This window comes from Bidens hawaiensis, unplaced genomic scaffold (assembly GCF_021521415.1).
Source record: "Bidens hawaiensis isolate Kalapana, Puna unplaced genomic scaffold, B.hawaiensis_p1.1 tig00060864_1, whole genome shotgun sequence".
In the NCBI taxonomy this organism is placed as follows: Eukaryota; Viridiplantae; Streptophyta; class Magnoliopsida; order Asterales; family Asteraceae; genus Bidens; species Bidens hawaiensis.
In genome coordinates, this window is record NW_027500948.1 from 15,723 (window position 1) to 39,237 (window position 23,515).

Below are 23,515 nucleotides of genomic sequence, written 5' to 3' on the forward strand. Positions count from 1 at the left end.
ATCATGTAAGAAACTCTTTCAGATTGAAATATCTCGTTAGTGTTTATCGAAAGTTCAATAGGATAATTCAAAGAGAAAAAAACAAGGACGAATATGCAAGTTTTACTTGGATGGCATGTACTTAGACCAAAGATGTCCTTATAAAAGCGACACACCATCCCAACATTTTAGTCGGTGGTTGTTTTTTAACCGTTATAACCGCCAACAGTTGGACAATTATATAAGTGGAAAACCCTCAACAGGTGAGGTGTCTCCATCAACGATTCAATGGTAACTTAGTTGTCAGTTGTAGGCGTAGCTAAGTTGTTGCCAATACTTAGTTGCCACTATGACATAGTTACCAAGGATTGTCAAGTACTACTCTTCCCGATCACCACTAATGATCGGTTATTAATGGCCATGGACCAATTTGCGACTAATTGGATTTACTATTGACGATTATCATTACTAGTTACTTGCACCATCCGACCCCATCAAAGGAGTGCAACTTCCTTGGAACCTTGTCAAGGGGTATTTGCCTCAGAACAACTATGATGTACAAAATAACAAATACAAACTCAAATGATTCGATAACAAAATTTATAAAACATTGTTACGTGAGTACAAAAAAAAGGAGGAAATCTTCACTAAACACAATATTTTTAAATAAAAAAAGTGAAAACAACTTGGTTTATACAAAGCGAGTATTATTTACAAAACATACTAACACTTAAATAAATAGCCTTTCTCTTTTGATTAATTTAAGACAAAACCAAGTCGACACCAATCAAACACCCATAATCTAATGGTTAGGTGTCTTGTTCTTTGAAAATAAAGTGTTGTAAAGTGGAAGGTTAGGAATATTTTAAATAGAAAATTCTCCTGTTAAAAAAATACCAATTAAACATTACAAAAAAATTTAAACGTCACTTTTCACAAATAACATATCGCTGAGAATTTGACACATGGACATCTTTGCACACCAAGTGGACCATACACTAGCCGCGTGGACATACTAAAATCATACCACCCGTAACCTTTTGACGCATAATTACGATGACAAAAAAGGTTTTGAAATCTTTTGTTTATCCGGCCAACGAATTGTGACTTTAGATTGGTGAACCAACGTAAAAACACACTTTTAGTTTATTTATAAAAGTTAATTGCTTGGTTGATCTCTGTATTTACAGGTATTGTATCGGTGGTCCTCTAACGCTTAATAATTACACACATTATCGGAATCCTCAATTTATGTGCTAAACTATTAGATCGGGTCTTACCTTTTAGAAAAAATCGTCTGTGATATCATTTTCAATTAACATATGGTTCCTTCGCAGAAAAGTTTTCAGTTGCCAACCGAATTTGACCTGGACCAATTTGGCAATAAAAAATTATTATAAAACCCAAAACTCCAAAAGAAAAAGAAATAAATTTCGAAAGTGGAATCACTTTCACAGCAGCGCCATCTCAATATCTGTCTTTATTTCTTTCTTTCTGCATTCATTCCATTCAATTCACCACCGAACGAACGAAATGTGTGGGATCTTCGCTTACCTCAATTACGACGTCAGCAGAGACAGACGCTATATTCTCGAAGTACTCTTCAACGGCCTCCGTCGTCTGGAATACAGAGGTTATGATTCCGCCGGTATCTCCATCGATTCTTCCTCCGCCGCCGTTCACCGGCCGTCTGATCCGCCGCTCGTGTTCCGGCAAGAAGGAAACATCGAATCGCTCGTCAAATCGGTGTATCGAGGTATTCTGTTCGTAATGTTGTGTGATTGTTTAACCTAATTTTGTTTGTGTGATTGTTAATTGATTGGAAATTGAGCTTGGTTGTAGTAGATGGAGCTGTTATCGTTGTATACATTTGTTAATTTCAAGTCTGCAACTCTGCATGTGTATTATTACTGTTTTTAATTTGTGTGAAAATTACTAGTTTAATCTGAAGCGTATCGTACATCAATATTGTTGAACATTGAGTAAGTAGACTTAGTATATTCTATTATTCCTCCTTTTGTCATTATGCTAATGTAAAATTGATGATTAAGGTTTAGGGTTCTTTTAGTAAAACTTAAGTTTAATGTGTGAATTTGATATGAATTGTGTATAATGAATGACCTTAATGGACATGATTTGAATTTGAGCTATATTTGGTTTCAACTGTATTTAATAATGGAAGACTATTAGAACCACGGTTTACCTTTTCTTTTAGATTTATGTTTTATAGGGTTATAGCTATATTTTCAATTTGTTAGTCGCCGATGCTAGATTGGTTGACTCTTACGAACTGTAAGTTTGAAATTCATATTATAGGTGTTACAGTCATATTAAGGAATTTTAATCATACTTACAATCTCTCGCTAAATGTAAATTTCAAACTCAGATTATAGTAGAATTACTCATAGTACTTATGAATTATGATGCATCAAGTTTGTCTTTTCATAGTTTCAATGGCAGATTCATTCACTTATCATGTCATTTTTGGTGTATCAGATGTTTCTGCTACAGATTTGAATTTGGAAGAATCTTTTTCTATTCATGCTGGAATCGCACACACACGCTGGGCCACCCATGGAGAGCCGGCTCCAAGGAATAGTCATCCTCAGTCATCTGGTGCTGGAAATGATTTCTTGGTTGTTCACAATGGAGTTATCACCAATTACAAGGTATGCTTTTATGGAAATTTGATTGTTGGATTCTCTATTGCATGTTCTTTTCAAGATTTATTTTAAGTTTTAAGAACATATTGCCGATATTTGATGAATCAAAATAATGTAATTCTGTATTAACTCTTGCGTCATTTACCATTTCTGCATTAATGTCTTTTCTTTGTTCCATATAAATATGATATAGTTTTTATAAAAAAAAAATAATGCAGGTGTTACAGGAGTCTCTTCTTCGCCATGGATATACTTTTGAATCTGAGACTGATACAGAGGTGATCCCGAAGCTTGCAAAGTTTGTTTTTGACAAAGCAAATGAAGGAGGTACTTAAATCCCTAAAACATACAATGCACTAGTTGTAATATTTATCCGAATTTACTCATATTTTTTGGTTCAGGTGATCAAACCGTCACATTTTGTGAAGTGGTGCTTGAGGTTATGAGGCATCTTGAAGGAGCGTATGCGCTAATTTTTAAAAGCAAGCATTATCCGAATGAATTGATTGCTTGTAAACGTGGTAGTCCGCTGCTTCTTGGTGTAAAAGTAGGTTCTTCATCTTTTTGTTTAGAAGGCTAGCATACAATTTATTTTTGTTGTGTTCTTTGTTAATAATATAGATGCATTTTCCATAAACTTTTGCACTTGCAAATTGTATAAAGTTTGGAATTTATCCTGCAGGAATATGCTCAAGAAAAGAGCAATGGAACATCCTATAATGATATGAAATTTATTTCAAAAAACGGTCACCCTAAAGAACTTTTTTTATCTAGTGACGCGCATGCCCTCGTTGAACACACAAAAAAGGTGTTGGTGATCGAGGATAGCGAAGTTGTTGACATTAAGGTACATATTCTATAATAAACTGCATTAACTAGCTATCATATGTTAATAATTATATGTTTTACGGTATCCGAAATTGGTTATTTTCAGTTAAATATTATTATTACCATCGAACCATTTAAAGAAATTGCTATTAAGCGTAATTGATTGAAAATAGGACAAGCTTTCTACAGTAATCATCCAAGTGGATTACGTCTCCCTTTTATAGGGATAGTGTGGGCTCATGCCCTAATGGACCTGACTGGTAATGGGCCTAGCCCACTAGACCGGGCCCAAACTGGGACCGTCTACACGCACCATTTGTTTAGTCCTGTTCTTTTATTAAACTAGCATGAAGTAGTTCTGATGTAATCATCAGCTCCAAAATTTTAAAATATATAAATTACTATTTATTTATGTAATTTTATTTTGGGTTGTTTCAGGATGGAGGAGTGACTATCTTCAAATTTGATCACGGGAAAAGAGATGGAAAATCTCATTCAATACCTGCTTCTGTGCAACGGGCGTTATCAATTCTTGAAATGGAGGCTGAACAAATAAGTAAGGGTAAATATGATCATTATATGCAGAAAGAAATTCATGAGCAACCAGAATCGTTAACAACAACAATGCGAGGTCGGCTTATACGTGGTGGGACCAGCAAAAGGAAGAGTGTGTTATTAGGTGGACTCAAAGATCATTTGAAAACTATTAGAAGAAGCAGACGGATTGTTTTTATTGGTTGTGGTACTAGCTACAATGCTGCTTTAGCTGCCAGACCTATATTGGAAGAACTTTGTGGTAAGTTGGTACTTTTTATTGTTTATGATTAATTAGTATGCTAAATTTTATAACAAAAAATAATATATTTTTATAAAGTTTATATAACTTCTTGAGTAAATCGATTTAAGCCGTTTTTTAGTTTAAAATACACTTTGGGTGATTTGATGTTTCAGTGTTTGCTTTCTTAGGGCTGTAAACAAGCCGGCTTGGCTCGTTTGTTTTAATGAGCTGAAAAGTCGAGCTCAAGCTCGGCTCATAAAAAAACTTGAGGCGGCTGTTTATTTTTTTACTCGTATTAATACATACACAAAAATAAAGTTTCTAAACAAGAGAATATATAACATTATATGCATTATTTAGTATTTTTCAATGTATTTATAAGTTGGCCGCTTGCCTTCTGTTTCGATGTAATCACTACTTTGTAAATATTAATAAAATTAATATTTATATGTTATTATGTATATATATTAGAATTTGGGGTTTAAGTTAAACGAGTCAATCGAGTCAACCAACGAGCCAATTATCGAGCTTGGCTCAGCTCGTTTACAAATGACCTTTTTTCAAGCGAACTTCGAGCAAGTCACGAGTTTTATGAATAATCCTATTTTTGATAGAGGTGGTGGCATGGGCGGTAAGTGGGTTGGGCCACGGGTTGGATCAAAACAGGCAAATTTATATATGGGTCAGGTTAGGTTGACCAGAAACACTTTTCTGTCCAAAATTTTGAAGCATTTCAATAACAAATGTGTGTAATTACAGAAATTTTATTATATAGTTAATCCATCTTTTTAAATAAAATGACTTCAGAGGTTTTATGCATTAAGCACACTTTGCGTGACTTTGAACCTGTTTGAGCCCTTCTAAAGCCAACTTATTTGTCCCATTAGAGATAGAATATAAACTATATCATTCCGTAATAGGTAAACGGGTCTAATTAGCCAACTGTTAACAATCTTTTATCAAGTACTAGTTAGTATATAGTTTATTAGTTTGTATTCAATCAGTTGATGTATTGACAGGTATACCTGTTATGATGGAGATTGCAAGTGATCTGTTGGATAGACAAGCACCTGTGTACAGAGACGATACAATAATATTTGTTAGTCAATCGGGTGAAACCGCTGATACTTTAAACGCTCTTGAATACACTCTCGAGAATGGTGCTTTATGTGTCGGTATTACAAACACTGTTGGTAGTTCTATTGACCGTAATACACACTGTGGTGTACATATTAATGCTGGTAGTGAGATTGGTGTGGCAAGTACCAAGGTCAGTTAGTTTTTTTACTTCTACATATTTTGTTGGTTATCTTATCATGATGTTGATATTATTCAGGCGTATACAAGTCAAATAGTGGTGATGGCTATGGTGGCTCTAGCAATCGGGGCCGATAGCATTTCAACTGAACAACGAAGAGAGGGAATAATAGAAAGTCTTATAAACTTGCCCGGTACAGTTTTAGTTGGTTATGTGGTATTAAATATTCTGAGCCAGATACTCATGATTTCTGGGCGTTTAAAAACGATAAAATGGTTTAAAATGACATTTTTTTATATAATTAATTAATTATACTATTATGCAGACAAAACCAGGCTATTGTTATACTAAGTAATAGGATATTCAAAAATTGTTGAAACCAGCCGAACTAACCCAACTAGGTGTGTAAACAAGTCGATCTGAGCCCGGGCTTGGCTCTTTTTGACTTACGAGAGCTTGAGTTTGCCTTGTTTCAGGCTATTTATCTAAGGCTCAAGCATGGCTCGTGAGCCGTTTTTGAAGCTTGAGCTTGGCTTGGGCTCGGCTCATTTATTATTTATTAATTAATTTTTATATATTTTTAATCATACATGTATATTTGTTATTTATAATTTTTATATATAACAAATTTATATTAATTAGTTATTTTATCATAATTTCATATATAATATTATATAAATATATTTTTAATATGTTAGATAAAAATTATATAACAAGTAGGCTCGTGAGCCAGCATAGCTCTATAAGTGAAGCTCGGGCTGAGGCTCGCTTTTTTAAACAAGCTTATTTTAAGGCGTAAGCCCGTTTAAGCTCGGCTCCATTCGAGCTTTTAACGATGCGATCTCGAGTAGCTCATAAGTTGGATTGGCTTGTTTACTCCCCAACCGAGCTAAATTGGTCGGTTCGGCCGGGTTAGAAGTAATACAATATGGTTTATGGTTTGTAAAATCGGGGTTCTCGGTTAAGCTTGCCGCTTGGAACCGACCAAGTAAACCAAAGCAAACATTTTGGCTAGTTTGATTGGTCCGTCCCACCCAACCAACTGGTCAGTTCGGCTTAGTTTTTTCAAAAATAGTAGTTACCTGTTCGGTTCAAGACCGTGCACATTCATACTAACCAATATTATATTATTATATCATGTAGACAAAGTGAGGGAAGTATTGAAGCTTGACCAGGAAATGAAAGATCTAGCAAGGTCATTGATTTCCGAGCAGTCACTTCTTATGTTTGGAAGAGGATATAACTATGCCACAGCTCTCGAGGGTGCCTTGAAAGTCAAGGAAGTGGCACTTATGCACAGTGAAGGGATACTTGCGGGTGAAATGAAACACGGTCCTTTAGCTTTAGTTGATGAAAACCTCCCCATTGTTGTCATTGCCACTCGCGATCAAAGTTTCAGGTTTGTTGAAACGTCTCTCGGTCTATTTGTAATCTGTTTTGATTTTTTAATATCTTTTAGACCTGTAAATGAACCACATGTTCAGTGAATTATGTGAACTGTTCGGCAGGAAGTTCATTTGTCAATAAACGAACGAACATGAAGTCTTTTTATTCATATATTTAAACGAATGAACACGGACAAATGTCTCATGTGTTCAGTTATGTTCGTGAATGCTCGTTTATGTTCGTTCATTTACTCTCGTTTATGTTCATTTGTTTACATTCATATATCCTCGTTAGTTTACGTGAGTTTAAGTTCGTTCATTTATATATCCATTGAAATTTTGGTCTGGTATATTAATGTTCGCACTTAATTTTAATTTGTTTGTGCCCAGTTATGTTCGTTCGATTGTGTTTGTTTCTGTCCTTGTACCTATTGTTTAATTATTCGTGTTTGGTAGCTTGTTCAGTTAAAGTTAAATGAACGAACATGTCCCCTTCATGTTCGTTCAATCGTTTTTAAGCCTAATGTTTTCTTCTTACTTTTTATTAGCAAACAGCAGTCGGTTATTCAACAACTTAAGGCCCGAAAAGGTCGATTGATAGTGATGTGTTCAGAAGGGGATGCAGAAGCTGTGTGTGGTGGATCGTGCCCGGTGATTGAGGTTCCTCAAGTTGTTGACTGTTTACAACCTGTTGTTAATATTGTTCCATTGCAGGTATTAATTTTGTTTTTATTTTATCATATATAAGTTTAATACATGCTAAAAACAGAATTTTTTTTTCATATGTAGTTATTGGCTTATCATTTGACGGTTTTGCGGGGATACAATGTTGACCAGCCGAGGAATCTTGCTAAGAGTGTGACAACCGAATGAGAAGTGGTATGTTAATTGCAATCTCGTGTGTCATTAAAAACCGAAATTTTGTTGGTTCGTATGTAGATGGAATGTAAGTGACTTTGACAATGCATTTGATTGTGTCAAGGATTAGGTTGTAAGGATGGTTTGACTTTGACATAGATGAAGATGTAGTTGGTACTAGGCAAGACTCTCCGAGATTATGTGTTCTAGTTTTATACAATTTATTTGGAAATGGGCTGATACAAGTTTTAAACTAATATGCTTTAGTAAAAAAAGTTCAATTATTGCTGTAGCTACTTAATGTTGATATTACATTTGATTATTTTCTTTTATGAATTAGAAATTTTGGGCAGACTAGTTTTTACTAACTTAACCCAACCCAATTACAAGTTATCCTAATTTTGACCATTTTGACCCGCGAGATGAAACATACATATGTTTTCATATCCGAACCAAGATACACTACTTGCTTCCTACCGAATCCTTTTTATCCTAATCAGAGGATCGCAAACATGGTTGGTGAGGCGAGAAAGAAAGCAACAACTGTATTTTACATATGCTGAAAACAAGTTATAATGGTATAATACATATGCTGAAAACAAGTTATAATGGTATACAGTGGCGACCCAGGAATTATTTTCTTAGGGGGGCGACATCGGGACTTAATACTATTTTTAAGGGGGGCGGTCGGGATTTTCACATACAAATAACACTAAAAAATAAAATTTAAGGTGGGCGGCAGCCCCCCTAGTTTCTTAATAGGTCCGCCCCTGATGGTATATGGACTAGAGATGTTCAAAACGGTTTGGGACTAGGAACCGGTTCCTATATTCAAAACCCCCTTTTAAACCGGTTCCAGGCTCGAACCGGTTAGGGAACCGAACCGGTTCTCCCACCCTCGGACCCCTAACCTATCTAACCGGTTCTTACCGGTTCCTAAACCGTAACCGGTTCCAACCGGTTACAGTGTAAAATTTTTTTTTTTTTTCGTTTTTCGTTTGCGATTTGGATTCTAAACTACGATTCGTATTTGTATAGCATGAAAAATAAACAAAACAATTAACATAAAATTCATTTTATTTACTTTAAGAAGTTCAAAAAAAAAAGGTTACATGTTTTAAAATCTTCAAAAACAAACTAACAAAACATTAAACTTATAAATATAAAGTTGTGACATATTATTTCTAGAAAATCCTTCTTGTTCGTCGTAATTATTGAGCGGCGACTTCTTCCTCGGAATTACTTGTAGAAATGCCTTCTTGTTCGTCGTGCACTCGAACATCAAGTGGTGTTTCATCTTCGAGAGTGGTTACGTGTTGAATACGATCGATTGAGTCCAAGTGATCCTTTAAGCAAATGCACATCTCCACCGACTCCGAATTTAGTCTTGTTCTTCTCACCGATATTACCCTGCCACTAAGAGAAAAAGCGGATTCCGAAGCTACCGTTGAAGCTTGGACGGTTAGTAAATCACGGGCCATGGTGGCAAGAATCGGAAACTCGGTTTCCTTTACCTTCCACCAAGCCAAAACATCAAAAGTGTCATATTCCTCTTCGGATAAACCGGTAGAGTAATCATTTGCACTATACCTTCCTAGTTCGCTTGAAGGGGTGTTACCCCTTTGTTTTTTAGCCGTTACGTTGCGAACGGTGTTCATAAGGCTAATCATGGGATCTCGTACTCTAGTAGCACTTGAACTTGATGAAGACCCCCCCGGCATAGGCATGTGTATGTTTGACCCATATTTATTTAAATAAAAGTCATACATAAATTTAAAATTCAAGTTAAAATAATTTTTTGCCTCTGTTGAAAAGTTTGGGTCAATTTCATGCATATCTAAGGCTGAAAAAATTTCGTCTATCACACATTCAACCCCCGTAACATTTAACATTGGGTTTAAAGCAGCGGCGCAAGTAAAAACCGGTGGCAATTCAAGAAAGTATTTTTTTAATTTAAACTTCATTGGTAATATGATGTTTGAAAACATTGGACTTTTATTTTCAAATTCTTTAAGATTGTTAACCATTAAAAATAACTCCGAAAGAACCAAGGGACTTGTCGGATAATACGTTCCCGATAGTTTCGTAGTTGATGTTTTAAAAACTTCAAGAAAAGTCGATAAGTCATTGATAATTTCCCATTTCTCATTTGAAAAGGGGATTGCCAAATCATTCTCGGCAAGACTAGAATGAAACATTTGTAAAGTTTCTCTTTGTTCCAAAGCACTTTGAAACATTGTGCAAGTGGAATTCCATCGATGAGGTACATCCCAATTAGCTCCCAAAGCTTTTCTTCCCGTATCTTTACAAAATTTTCTATAATCCATTTGTCTTTTTTTACTTTTCTTAAAAACTTCATGTAGCATTAGTCTAAAATCGTTTATAACCGATGTAACCTCATCCGAAGCAAGATCGTCTTGCACGATTAAATTAATGATATGTGCAACACACCTTGAGTGAAAAAATACACCATTGCAAATCGGCGTATATTTTAATTTTAATTTATCAACCGCCGATGTATTATTCGACGCGTTATCAAATGCCATTGAAAATATTTTATTTTCTAGTTTATAAGTTTTTATAACATAATCTAAAATTTCAAACAAATTATCTCTCGTATGTGGATACTCAAAGAGTTCGAAAGCAATGGTGCGTTTCATCATTTCCCACGATGACGGGTCTACCCAATGAGCGGTGACACAAAGATAAGATTCGGGTAGACCATGTGGAGCCGACCAAACATCACTAGTTAAGTTTATTCCCATATTTATATTTTCAAAATATGCAATTAGTACCTCTTTGGCCTTCTTCCACAATTTTAAACAATAACGTTTAAGAGGATGACGACTTACGTGAGTGTATTGTGGTTGAAGCGTATCTCGAATCATGGCGGTTAAGCGAGGGTTGTCGAAGTGGCTAAACGGCAAAGCTTCTTGAATCACAAACTTCGCCATACGATCTTGAACTCGATCAATTTGGTATGTAAATATTCCTCCTTCACTATCCATTTGCGTTTGTTGCGAATCGACGTTCTTTTTCAACGCCTTGCAATTCGGTTTTTCGATGTGTTTCTTCAAATTTGAATTCGAAAGTGGGTTTAAATAAACCCCACAAAACTTGCACCGAGCCTTCAATGAATGGTCACTCAATTCAACCAAATCCCAATTGCACCAAATCTCTTGATTACGATTATGAGGTACAATACGAACGAAACTTGGTTCGGCGTTGGAACATTGACCAACCGATGATTGTGAGGCAGCCATAACAACAAATATGAATATAGAAGAAGAGAAAACAAGAGATTAGAGAACTCAAAACGTTGTAATAGCGTTTTTTTGTATTTTTTTGCGTTCGGGTTTGCGTTTTGAGTGTTGTGATGAACCCATGACACCAAATACCTATTTATACTAGTAGTGGAGTGCTTGGGGGAGCCAAAAAACGGCTATTTTTGACCCCAACGGTCAAAAAACGGCCAAAAAAACGATTTCCAACGGCTTAATCGATCCAACGGCTAGAACCGGTTCCTAACCGGTTCCGGTTCGGTTCCGGTTCCTACCCGCCCCCACTCAGAAACGCAAGAACCGGTCACGGATCATCGGGTTGAATCAGATAGGGTCCGGTTCCTACCAAAAACGGGTAGGAACCGGTTCGGTTCCGGTCCACCTGTTCGGTTTCAGGAACCGGTTTTTTTGATCAACTCTAATATGGACTATGGAGGTTGCGTGTCCTGGTTTTAGTATATCTTCACACTTCGTATTAGAAGATGGTGGTGACTTTCTTTTTAGGGAAAGAAGTTAAACGAATTATTTGAAATTTTATGGAGTTTGTTACATGGACTTTTTTGAGTATAACTGCACACTTTATTAATGTCAAGTGGACTTTACCTAAGAGAAAAATAGTTTAAATCTATATTTAGTCGAAAGGGTGACTGACTGACTAAAAACTAATTTTTTTTTCATAAAATAATGATTTATAAAACTTTTAAGAAATCTTGTGATTATCTATGAAGTTACAAGTAGTTACAACTTTCTAAACTAGAGTTTCTTTTTTAATAATAGTGATATGTTTAAACTAAGACTAATATCACTTAGAAAGACTACTATTACTATTACAGAACTTTTGTATACATATTTTATATGCTAATCTTTGAGAGAAAAGTGACGTCTAGACAGAAGTATGGTTCATGCATGGTCCCCAAAAGATTTATAGGACTACCCAAATTAAGTAGGTAAAGTACGTATGAACATCTACTTCAAATATATCTTAAAGTAACATGTAAATATTCCCAAAAAGAAAAAGAAAAAAAAAACTTGTTTACTCATTTACACACTATAATAAAAAAATGTGTTCTTTACCAACAAATTAACCTCCATTATCCTAATAATCACTTATTCTATCATAAGTGAGTCTATAGGAATTTGTTGGTCAACACAATTGCACACACATATTTTCTTTTTTTTTTCCTTCTAAAAAAATATTGAACATTTGCATGCTAATTAAACCCAACTTAATTGCAAAAGTTGTTTGGTTTGGTTTTTGTATAATCATAGGGTGACCTCAGCTAGCCCCATCTTGCTATCGCCATGGAAAAGATGTCTATGAATATCACATTTTTGGAGACTATCTGTTTTCGATAATGTTATCGCTAGCAGTGGTTGTAGAATAGATCTGTTTTTGCTTTGTCGTTCTCTCTCGGCATTCATTTCTTCCAATAAAGCTTCTCCCGTGTCTATACCTGTAGAATATATTTATTATTGATATTTAAACTTAAATTTCTGATATATTCTATAGTATCCAAGATTATCAAAGCTCGTGCATGAAGAGTTGGATAGTATTAAGTAGTCTAGAAAAGAATACGACTTAAAACAACCATTAGTTTTTTGTTAAAAATTTGCTCAATTTAAAGGTTATGTCCGTTTTAAGTTGGATCATTTTCTAGCCCGCTTTTTCTGGGTTTCTTTAAATGCCCAACTTAAAAGTCATGTACGTTTTGAAGTTGGGCTTGTATTTTCCAGCCCACTTGTTTTTATATGGTTACAAAAAGAACGAGTTTGAATCAAATCCATATCGCAAATACTAAAAAAAACAAAGATTGATGACAACTCACCTGCCAAGTACCCACCATGGACATAACCGTTAAACTTTTCACTTGTATGCTCTCCCGTGAAAAATATCCGTCCTACGGGAGCCTATTATTACCAAGGAAATACGTACTTAGAAATAAACTTAAGTATATTTGGGACCAAAACATGAGTATAGGGCATTGATGAACACCTTCATATTTTCAACCATTTGAGAATCAACATAGACCGGGTAGTTACTGTAACTACCACGCTGGTATGGATTATTATACCAACGTGGCACAAGTATGTCTGTGGCCTGTGGAATGTCGGGCCCAAACATCTCTCTAAGCACACCCATTGCCTCTATCATTGTTTCTTGGTCTGGTTGAGACTCAACGCGTATGGATTCTTCATTTGTTAATGTCACTACAAGAATATTGGACCCTGGATACGCGTTCTCCATGTGCTGACAAGATATATTTGTTAGAAACTATGTTTAGTCGATTTCGTGATATAAAGAATCATCAAAATTGTATAAATTTAAGGGAATGAAAGAAACCTGCCAAAATGTATAATAACCCCTTTGTTCATGGGCATATATGAAGAACTCCTTTCCATCCTCACATGGCCAAAATTTATATGGAAACTTGAGGAAGATTTTTGTGTATACCATAATATCACATTTCTCAATGGCTTCCGTTTTCCATTTCTGTTTTCATAAACATGACTTGTTAATTCTTAATTAATTAATATAAATTAATTTCCAAATATTGCAAATGATTAAAACAGGAAAAGAAAACTGTATAAAACAATATGTTATTTTTATTTATATTAAATATTATTAGAAGAAAAAACAAAATTAGTTCATACTAGTCAATTGAAAGTTTGAAACAAATATTATGGTTTCATATGATATAGTGTTTGGGGTAAAAATGTTCAGTGTGAAAATGAAAATGACCACTCTCACCACTTTGACTAACTTTTAAAAAATATAATGATTGGATTGTTGGAAATAATTACATGAAATGATAAACCCAATTAAAATACACCACGTGCTATTAGATATAGCAGACAATGTAGTTTTGAGTTTTGACACTAAACTTGAATATTTGTTCGGTTTTGGCCTTAAAATACAAAGACTGGCAATGCTGATTAATTGTTGTACAACCAATATGGTGATGACGAGTTAGCCCAAAACGAAAATAATATCATAATAAGCTAAAAAGAATGACAAGTGTCTTGCTTACCTGATAAATTTGTCATCAACGACATAAAACTATTATATTTTTGCTTTTGACATTCGTTTTAGAAAGTTAATAAAAAAAGACTCTTAAAGTAGGCATTTCTTTTAATAATATTTCTCTAGTAATTTTATATAATATTAATAAAACTCTTAAAAGTTCTCTAGTAATTTTATATCAAGGTAATAAACAAAAAACTAATAGTTTTTTTTCTATTTATAATTCTCTAGTAATTATTTAGTATCCAACAGGCGAGAGCAATGTACTTTAGTGATCCTGCTAACAAAGGAGCACCAAGTCAAACATGGGCCGAGCAGAACTGATTCAACTAAAAAAAGGACTCGAGAACTGAACCAATCAAAAGAATTTTGGGTAGGTCCTCGGTTTCCTGTATTGGCCCGAGAAATGCACACCCCTACCTATTAGAGACGAGAAGGAAGAGTTACATACAGGCAAGCGAGGATTGAAAGAGATGAGTTGGCTTTTAAGGACACCAATGCTAACAGACAAAATCACATAGTTGGCCTCATAAACTCGATCGTCCTCAGTTGTCACAGTAACGCCGTTGCTTGACTGATGTGACCCTCGAACAACCTAAAAAAACATGCATGCACGTAGTATATCAAGTCAAACAACCGGGTGGGAAAAAGTGTCATTTGTTTCTTGACCATTTCTAAATAATCCTCGTTTTCAGCATTATTGTTCACATAGAGCACTGGGAAAACATATTGTCAATGTTACAACTCGAGTTTTCAAACTTAAAATTTATATACGTTATCCAACCCGCTTTCATAATCGGGAAATTTATCCAATAAAATATCGTGTTATTCGAGATAATATTATTTAATGAATTTTTTTTTTAATCACAATCGAAGTTTTATATATATATAAATTAACTTTGAAATATTTGTTATTTTATTAATATATATAAATTAACTTTGAAATACCTACAATATATACCCTTAACAATAGTTTTATTTCCTTTTGTATCCATACCTAAACTACAGGGGCTAAAGAGCAATTTCTGTAAACATATTATATTAGGATATTACCCAGAACCCGTTTACCTGTATTCGCGCTCCAAACCCGCAACCGAAGACCCGTTTCATTGCTTGAGCCGTAATTGTCATAGTAAATTTTGAATTTGTTTAGGAAATAACTAACTTTATCTTCGGCGATCTCCACGGACTAGTTAATTAGGTTATATCAATCAGTTTTGGTGCGTAATGCCTAATAGACTAACCCGTCCATACTCGTTTATCAATCTATAACCAAACGACCTTCATAATTCAATTAAACGTATCCACACCATTCCCTCATCATCGCTAAGCCAAGCCCTAACCCTAATTGAAGTTTAATCACCTGCAGATCGCGTTCCAACTTGCGTTTCTGGGCCGTCGTGGTGGTATGTCGTTCACCATCAATTCTGACTTGGATCTGGTAATTAAATCATTCCTCATACTCGTTTAAGTTCATACAACGTTAACCCTAAACTTAATTTGATGTATGTTATCTGGTTTGATCAATTGTTAGTTTTAGGGTTTATAATCAATTTAGGGAAAATCGGCTTTTGTATAAAAAGACGGGTTCACATTATATAATCACTTGGCAGCCTAGTGCAGTTGGTTATTTTGGTTTGTGTGTTCTAGTCCCGGCAGCCCGAGTTTTTAGCTTTTAATTTGTTTTTATTATTTTAACATATTTAAGCTTTATAAAAATCAATACTAATTAATATTAATTATTAAATAAACATTATTATATTTAAACCGACATTTTGGAATATATGTGTTTATCAGATCTTGTTAAAATCGTTCGTTTACGTTCATATATATACATATATATTTTTATATATGTGTACATATGTATGGATTATAAGTGTATTTTAATAATAATGAATGATCGTTATTTTATTTGAACCCCACACCATTATTGGAGGTTCCTTGTCGTTGTATATCTTTAAAAATTTGTTTATATATAAAAATATATATTATATATATCTTTCTTTAAAAGTTGTAACAATTGTATACATCTATAATTGTATTATATTTAATTGAATATTATTTAAATAATCATATAATTATTTAAGCTCATATTTATTTATTAAACCTAATAATAATGATTTCACAATAATAGTATCCGTAATGTCCAATCGTTCAATCAATAACATCTCAATTCCAAACATAACTCTAATCACATCGAGATCTTAAATCATCAAATTATGTTATATCCCTATAATTAATCTTATTACTATTATTTAACTAGGAATACTTGTCACTAAATCCCGAAGGGTTAATCATTCTCACATCATCACCTATATTTTGTTCATCCGATCAGGTGAGTATCTCACTCCCCCTTTTAACTCATTTTTAACCGTTTTGGGGACTTATGCGTATTTACAGTATTTATCTATTTATCTAGTATGCAAAACCGCAGCTGTTTAATCCTTGTGTGTATATCAGTTTATGCCTAACTTGCTATTTGCTTACTTGCTTTATTTGAACCGCATTCGGAGAGGTCCAACATATTCTCAGTTTAGTATGATCATACGACCGTCGTAGTGGCCGGCGTCCGACGCATTGACAATGGTTTCACCGACACCTCATTTTTGGTAACCAATGCCCATTCGCATGGCAACGGTTTAGCCCTTTCTTTATGTTTGATTGTTTGTGCATGTGCTATGGTTTAACTGTTTATCTCACATGAACAGTTTGCATCTTTCTTTATATATTATATATCCTATAACTGTTGTGTCTTAAACTGGTGTTTTACTCACTCAACATGTGTTGTTGACAAAAAAATATTTTATACGCATTCGCAGGTTATCAGCTTGGTTGTTTAGCAAGAGGAAGATCATGTAGAGATCTTTTTTAGGATACAAACTTAATTAATCATTGTTGTGATTCTTTATATTTGATATACTTAACTGTAATTGTTTTATTTAAATAAATTAAATAGATATTGTCATTTATTAATCTTGCTTGATAATAACCTTTGAAAGCTGTGAGCAATCAGTTCGCACCGGTGATATACTTAACTGTAATTGTTTTATTTAAATAAATTAAATAGATATTGTCATTTATTAATCTTGCTTGATAATAACCTTTGAAAGCTGTGAGCAATCAGTTCGCACCGGCATTTCCGCCGGAGGTTGGGGTGTGACAGTCAACAACTGTTTTGTATTTTATTATAAAGTAGATCTCAACTTATAATATAAAGATTGTTTCTACTTTCAAGTATCTCATCTAAAATCTTTGTTGAACCATAGATCTGTTTAATATTGTGTTTTGTAAACCGGACCCGATATATTATTGAACCCACTACTTTACCAGTTCACTGTTTGAACAAGTTTTTATTTTTTAAAACCAGGTTTCATAAACTAATTTAAAATTGTGAAATATATAAACAAAAAGTTACTACAAAAATAGACATAGAAGAGAAGAGAACAGAAAAGAAAATATATAAATTTTTAGTTGCATATAAATCTAATAAAAAAATATAAACTTAATAAAATATGGGTGTATTTTAGTCATATGTTTATAGTTGGTACCCCGACTAGTTAAAGCATTCATAATGCTTCTTTCTTTTAAATATAGCTACATGGTATACCTCATCTATTAAGCATGTTTAACATTTCCAACCAGCTAAACTCAGCAAACCCGAATCTTAAAAAAAAAAACTCCAGTCCAACCCACTAAGTCGGGTTACCAGATTAACCACCGACCGCCCAAGTGCCTAGTCCAACTAATGTATTCTATTTAATAGTCATAAGGACTCACTGAGACCAGTGGTATTTTTGAGTCCAATAGACTTGGTTGAGTAGTCTTGTCATTCGGGCATAGAAAAGTAAATAACAAAATTATAAAAAAAATCGTTAAAAGGGTGGCTCTGGACAAACCGTGTTTAGTTTAAGACGACTGTCTAGTATCTTGCCACCTGACATAAACAAGAAGTCCTCAGCCATTTTGTAGAGTAAATGCTCGTAGCCTCTCTCATCCGCCACCAAAAACTCGTTCTCTCCAAAATCGACATATGTTGATATTGGCTCAACCTCTAATAATCAAGATTTTAATTAAATTAAATAAGCAATTTACATATGCATTTGAAGAAAATAATATATGTGGCAAGATACCAGTACAGATGGGCATGTACTGGTCAAGGAGCAGGACATCAAGCAAAGATGGCAAACCTACTTCCACAATCTTTTTAACAATGGGAGAGCTTACCAAGAAGAACATGACAACACAAACTTTCATCGACAACAATCGAATAACTGCTACTGCCGACGGATCACACGAGAAGAGGTGAAGGACGCACTTAGGAGGATAGGAAGGTCTAAGGCGGTTGGCCCAGACAACATACCCATCGAGGTGTGGAAGTGTCTGGGGGAGGAAGGAGTCATGTGGTTAACTACTCTGTTCAATAGTATTCTCAAATCAGGTAAGATGCCAGACCAGTGGAGGAGCAGCGTTGTAGTTCCTATCTATAAGAACAAAGGAGACGCCCAATGTTGTGGTAACTACCGAGGAATCAAACTACTAAGTCATACTATGAAGCTATGGGAAAGAGTGATTGAGGTTAGACTTAGACGAGAAACTCAGGTTACGGTCAACCAATTTGGCTTCATGCCGGGGCGTTCCACCACAGAGGCAATACACCTTATAAGAAGATTAATGGAAAAGTATAGGGAGAAGAAGCGTGATTTACATATGGTGTTTATTGACTTAGAAAAGGCCTACGACAGTGTGCCACGACAGGTGCTCTGGGAGTGCTTGGAGGGTAGAAGAGTGCCCAGGAAATACATAGAGATAATTATGGATATGTATACCAGGAGTGAAACAAGTGTCCGTGCGCCAGTGGGGGATACTGATTTCTTTCCTGTAGAGGTAGGTCTTCACCAGGGGTCAGCGTTGAGCCCGTTTCTTTTTGCAGTAGTCTTGGATTAGTTGTCAAAGTCGATTCAGGGGACTCTCCCGTGGTGCATGATGTTCGCAGACGATATTGTGTTACTTGCTGAGAAAAAACAAGATCTAAACATGAGGCTTGAGGAGTGGCGAACAACCTTAGAGACAAAAGGTTTAAAGATTAGCCGATCTAAGACGGAGTACCTACACTGTGATTTTGGTGAGATAAACGACAGTGAAGACGCACACATCACAATTGAAGGGCAGGTGGTCCCGCAGGTAACGAAGTTCAAGTATTTAGGATCATTTGTACAGAGCGATGTGGAATTAGACAGTGATGTGACCCACCGAGTTCAGGTAGGATGGTGTAGATGGAAAGCAGCCACAGGTATATTATGCGACAAGAGTTTCCCGACTAATCTGAAGGGAAAATTCTATAGGGTGGCAGTTAGACCTGCAATGCTATATAGAACAGATTGTTGGGCCATCAAGAAGGCACAAGTGCGGAAGATGGAGGTAGCAGAAATGAGAATGCTACGTTGGATGTGTGGGCACACAAGGCTAGACAGAATAAGAAACGTTGTGCTTCGCGAGAGATTAGGGGTGGCGAACATAGCAGACAAGATAAAAGAGTGGAGATTGAGATGGTTTGGACATGTAAAGAGAAGACAGACGACGAATCCTGTTAGATCCGTAGAAAACATTACTATAGAGGGGAGGAGGGGTAGAGGACGACCGAAATTGACTTGGGATGAGAGGATTAGGCATGATTTGATAGACCTAAACCTCTCCGATGACATGGTTGAGGATAGGAATTCGTGGAGAAGTAGAATTAAAGTTAAGGATTTTTAGAGAGAATTGAATACCTTAGGGCTTAGACTTAACTTATTTAGGTCACATACTATAATGGTATTTCCCTTACATATTTTATTATTATTATTATTAGCTTTTATATTGCGGTTAAACTGTGACCTTTTTATTAATATTATTATAATTAGTAGTAGTTTTTTATATAACTGTTAAACTTTGATTTCCTTTTTTTGCTTCATACACATGTTCTTAGAGCCGAGGGTCTCTCTGGAAGCCACCTCTTTATTCCTTTGGATAGAGGTACGGTGTGCCTACATCCCACCCTCCCCAGACCCTACCTATAGCTCTGCTGTCGGTGGGATTTTACTGGGTATGATTGATGATGATTGATGATGATTTGAAGAAAATAATATAGAATATTTAAATATATCAACTTAGCTTAGTGAGTTGGAAAATTACCAGCCATTTCGAAATCATATAGCATAAAATCAATTGCTAGCTCAATAGGCGTCTTCGGTGTTCTAAAGGAAAATAAAATAACCAACATGAATGATGAATCACTGATATGTGTTTAGTCGTTTATGTTCTGAGGTGCACAAACCCATATTAGATCGAGTCAAATAAAGTCAAAACCATATCAACTAGTTTCAATAGGAATATTCTCAAACCGATCTAAATTATCGGATTGAAACCAGTTTCACCATCACTTTTGGATTGGATCTTAAACGTGCTTAAATGTGCACCTCTATTTAGTAGAGTGTTCATTATTCAGTTAGAAACCGATTAAAACCAAACTGAATAATAAATTTAGTTATAAGCAGTGGCGAAGCTTGGACGAGTTTGTGGGGTACTCAAAATGGATTTTAAAAAAAATCATAAACTAGGGGACCAGACAAGACTCAAATTTTCAGTCGAAAACGGGTAAATTTACACAGCTGTGCAAAAAAATCGACGGGCATGTGCCACCGAGGCCTCACTAAGCTTCGCCCATGGTTATAAGTTCTGTTTTAAACCGAAACAAAATTAGCATTAGTAATTCGGTTTTACGTTACAACCAAAAAATCTTCAAACCAAAACCTGTGTTAGGTGTGCGTTAAATGGGCGACTAGACATGCTTACGTGGAAATATGGGAGTGATCGGCACGTAACTTTCCAATGGCTGACTCCACCGCTTTCTTATACGTGTCAGATGCTACCCCACTCGGATATATCTTCCCACTGCATTCATCCATCCGTACAAATATTATAATATTAACCCTAACCGGAAAATTAATTAACCGAAACGTATTGCATCCGGTCAATTACATTCAAATCGATACAAAACACGGATCTGATCCGATCAACTCGTAAACGAAATCAATGAATTATTAGATTCCTTAATCGTCATCAATTATACACCGATGGACAAATGCATTATTAGTTACGATCGGAATGCGTTTTGAAACGATTTGAATAACGAAGAAACATAATAATAATAATTATTATTATTATTCTACCTCCGGTCGTAAATATTATAACGAGCATTGCTGTAATCGGAAAAACAGGTGCGAAGGCCGGAATCAACGGCGAGATTCCACACCGGATTCGGCTTATCTCCTCCGACGCCGGCGATCCAACCGGCACCGAGCTTGACTGTAACATTTCCGAAATCCTATTTCTTCATACGTCCTCCGATGCTTTCCGATGCCTCCAGAATCATAATATCTTTCACTCCGTTCTTCGCCAACACGTGTGCTGCCGAGATGCCTGATATATATATAGTTATATACATACAGGTAATTAAAATTAAAATTTAATGAATTAATGGTAATTATTAAATTAAAATGTGTTTATTATTGTGTTACCGGAGATTCCAGCTCCGATGATGATAACGGAATAACGGTTGCGTGACTCCATGGAGAGAGAAGAAGAGATGAAAGTTTTCTTTGATGTGTAAGTTGAAGAATAAAGCACCTGCAATGCAACGGTATTTATATAGGCGTTTTGAGTCTTTTAGCTTGTGTGATTTTGGATTAAATAAAAACTTTTTTTTATTTTATTAATTTTTTCCAGGAAAGTGTCAAGTTTTTTCGGAAATATGTAAAATTGTAAAGTGCTTTATTAGAAACCATCATTGAAATGTGGTTGCCGCGTTTAGATGTGTCATATCTCCCATTAAAATCACATTTAACTTAACTTAAGATTTAGTTTAGTTTAGGTTTTTTTAATTCTTTTTTTCTACGAAGTATGAATATCAAATTTACTGAAAATCGAGTTGGATTTAGGGCTGGCCAAATTGTTCATCGCTCGTCGTTCGTTCACCACTTGTCATTCGTTCACCGCTCGCTTGAAAATTGCTTGCTCGATTTCGGCTCGGTTTAAAAATTAGATGTTCGGCTCGGTCCGGGTTGAAAACATACCAAGCATGAGCAAAGCCTTGCTCGGTTCGCTTTTTTCTTGAATTATTTTTTATTTGTTAATTATATATATTTATTTTTATGTGTGTATATATACATATAAATAAATTATTTTTAAAGTTTTTGAAATTTCTCTATTTTATGTTGACTTTAAAGTTTAATTTTAAAAATTCAATCTGCTCAATTCGACTCATTTCCAAACCAAACCAATTATGAGCAAACCTGCGTTCAGTTCTGTTTGATTCGTGAACAGCCCTAGTTGGATTTAGAATAACGCATTATTTAGTCTTGTAATGTCTAAAACTTGCAAAAACCATGGGTATCATATAGTATGTCCCGATGACGTCATCATTCCACCTCCTCAAAGGCTCTTGTTTTCGCACAATAAACTAATTTCTTGGTATTGTTGTGAGTTGTGACTCAAAAGGAAGACCATTTATTCTTCACGTAACATAACTATACTCAAATTGTCATTTTGAAAAGTTAGAATGGTGGATTGTAATTACAAACATCTATGTCAACACCAAAAGGGAACTCATGTACAGTCAACAACTCAACACTGGACTACTCATATGCAACCGACTCATTATTGTGTCCTTGCTAGTGCCCCTTGGTATCTTACATTACCTGGCCAAATGTTGGTTTGGTTCAACAAATATGCATCTAAATGCACGATCCTTGGGAGGCTCACATTAATGCTCTTCATAGGATAAGCCGATGCATCAAGGGAACCGATTACTCATGGATTTAAAATACACCAGAGTACTCACGTCGGTTTAATGGTCTACACAGATGTCGATTGGCAGGATGCCCCCACAACAAGAGATCAAGTTTTGGTTAATGTGTCCTAGGGAACAATCTCATCTTTTGGTCGTCAAAACACCAACCTACGGTGTCTCATTCGTGTGTAAAGTCGTAGTATCAGGCGACTTTCACTAGTGTTTCAGAAGCATGTTGGCTTCAAAGTCTCCTATTGGAACTCCGTCAACAAGCATAGATAGTGTTATGCGGCAATGTGTGTGTTGTTTACTTTCCATCTAACTTTATTCAACATCAATGCAAGAAATATATTGAAATAGACATTTACTTTGTTTGTGAACATGTCACCCTTAATTCCTTTGTCTCAACAATATGTTAATCATGTCTTAACCAAGGACTTGCTGACTAGGTTGTTTGAAGAATTTTGCTCATGCCTCAACATTTACAAACCAGATGCTTTGACTTAGGAGCTAGGGGCATGAAGAAACACTAAGTGAACCCACAGGCAGATTATAGATAATCTGGGGGTTAAGTAATGTTTCCCACGAATGAGGTCCAACAGAGAAGGTTGTTCTTCGGGGGACCTGCAAAACAGA

General features: G+C 35.3%; 1 protein-coding gene and 1 pseudogene across 2 annotated transcripts; one reads left to right on the plus strand and one right to left on the minus strand.

Annotated features, from left to right (window-relative positions):
• Window positions 1-1,498: 1,498 nt before the first annotated feature.
• LOC143603136 (glutamine--fructose-6-phosphate aminotransferase [isomerizing] 1-like) lies at window positions 1,499-7,881 on the plus strand. Its single transcript, XM_077080033.1, has 11 exons — window positions 1,499-1,735; window positions 2,476-2,648; window positions 2,861-2,969; window positions 3,044-3,189; window positions 3,325-3,489; window positions 3,909-4,266; window positions 5,268-5,518; window positions 5,585-5,699; window positions 6,650-6,905; window positions 7,440-7,605; window positions 7,681-7,881. The coding sequence occupies exons 1-11, from the start codon at window positions 1,513-1,515 to the stop codon at window positions 7,762-7,764; spliced, it is 2,046 nt and encodes a 681-aa protein (XP_076936148.1). The 5' UTR covers window positions 1,499-1,512; the 3' UTR covers window positions 7,765-7,881.
• A 4,201-nt stretch (window positions 7,882-12,082) lies between these two features.
• On the minus strand, window positions 12,083-21,660 carry LOC143603140 (polyamine oxidase 1-like; annotated as a pseudogene). Its single transcript, XR_013147994.1, has 10 exons — window positions 21,609-21,660; window positions 21,261-21,510; window positions 20,884-20,982; window positions 20,224-20,285; window positions 17,949-18,103; window positions 14,504-14,647; window positions 13,372-13,521; window positions 13,024-13,278; window positions 12,857-12,938; window positions 12,083-12,484 (listed from the first exon to the last, which is right to left on the minus strand). The product of XR_013147994.1 is annotated as a polyamine oxidase 1-like (transcript).
• Between the last annotated feature and the right edge of the window lie 1,855 nt (window positions 21,661-23,515).

Coding starts and splice junctions, on each gene's coding strand:
- LOC143603136 (XM_077080033.1), top strand. CDS start 1,513: ATGTGTGGGATCTTCGCTTACCTCAATTACGACGTCAGCAGAGACAGA. Junction 5,700..6,649: donor AAGTCTTATAAACTTGCCCG/GTACAGTTTTAG, acceptor TATATCATGTAG/ACAAAGTGAGGGAAGTATTG. Junction 6,906..7,439: donor ACTCGCGATCAAAGTTTCAG/GTTTGTTGAAAC, acceptor ACTTTTTATTAG/CAAACAGCAGTCGGTTATTC.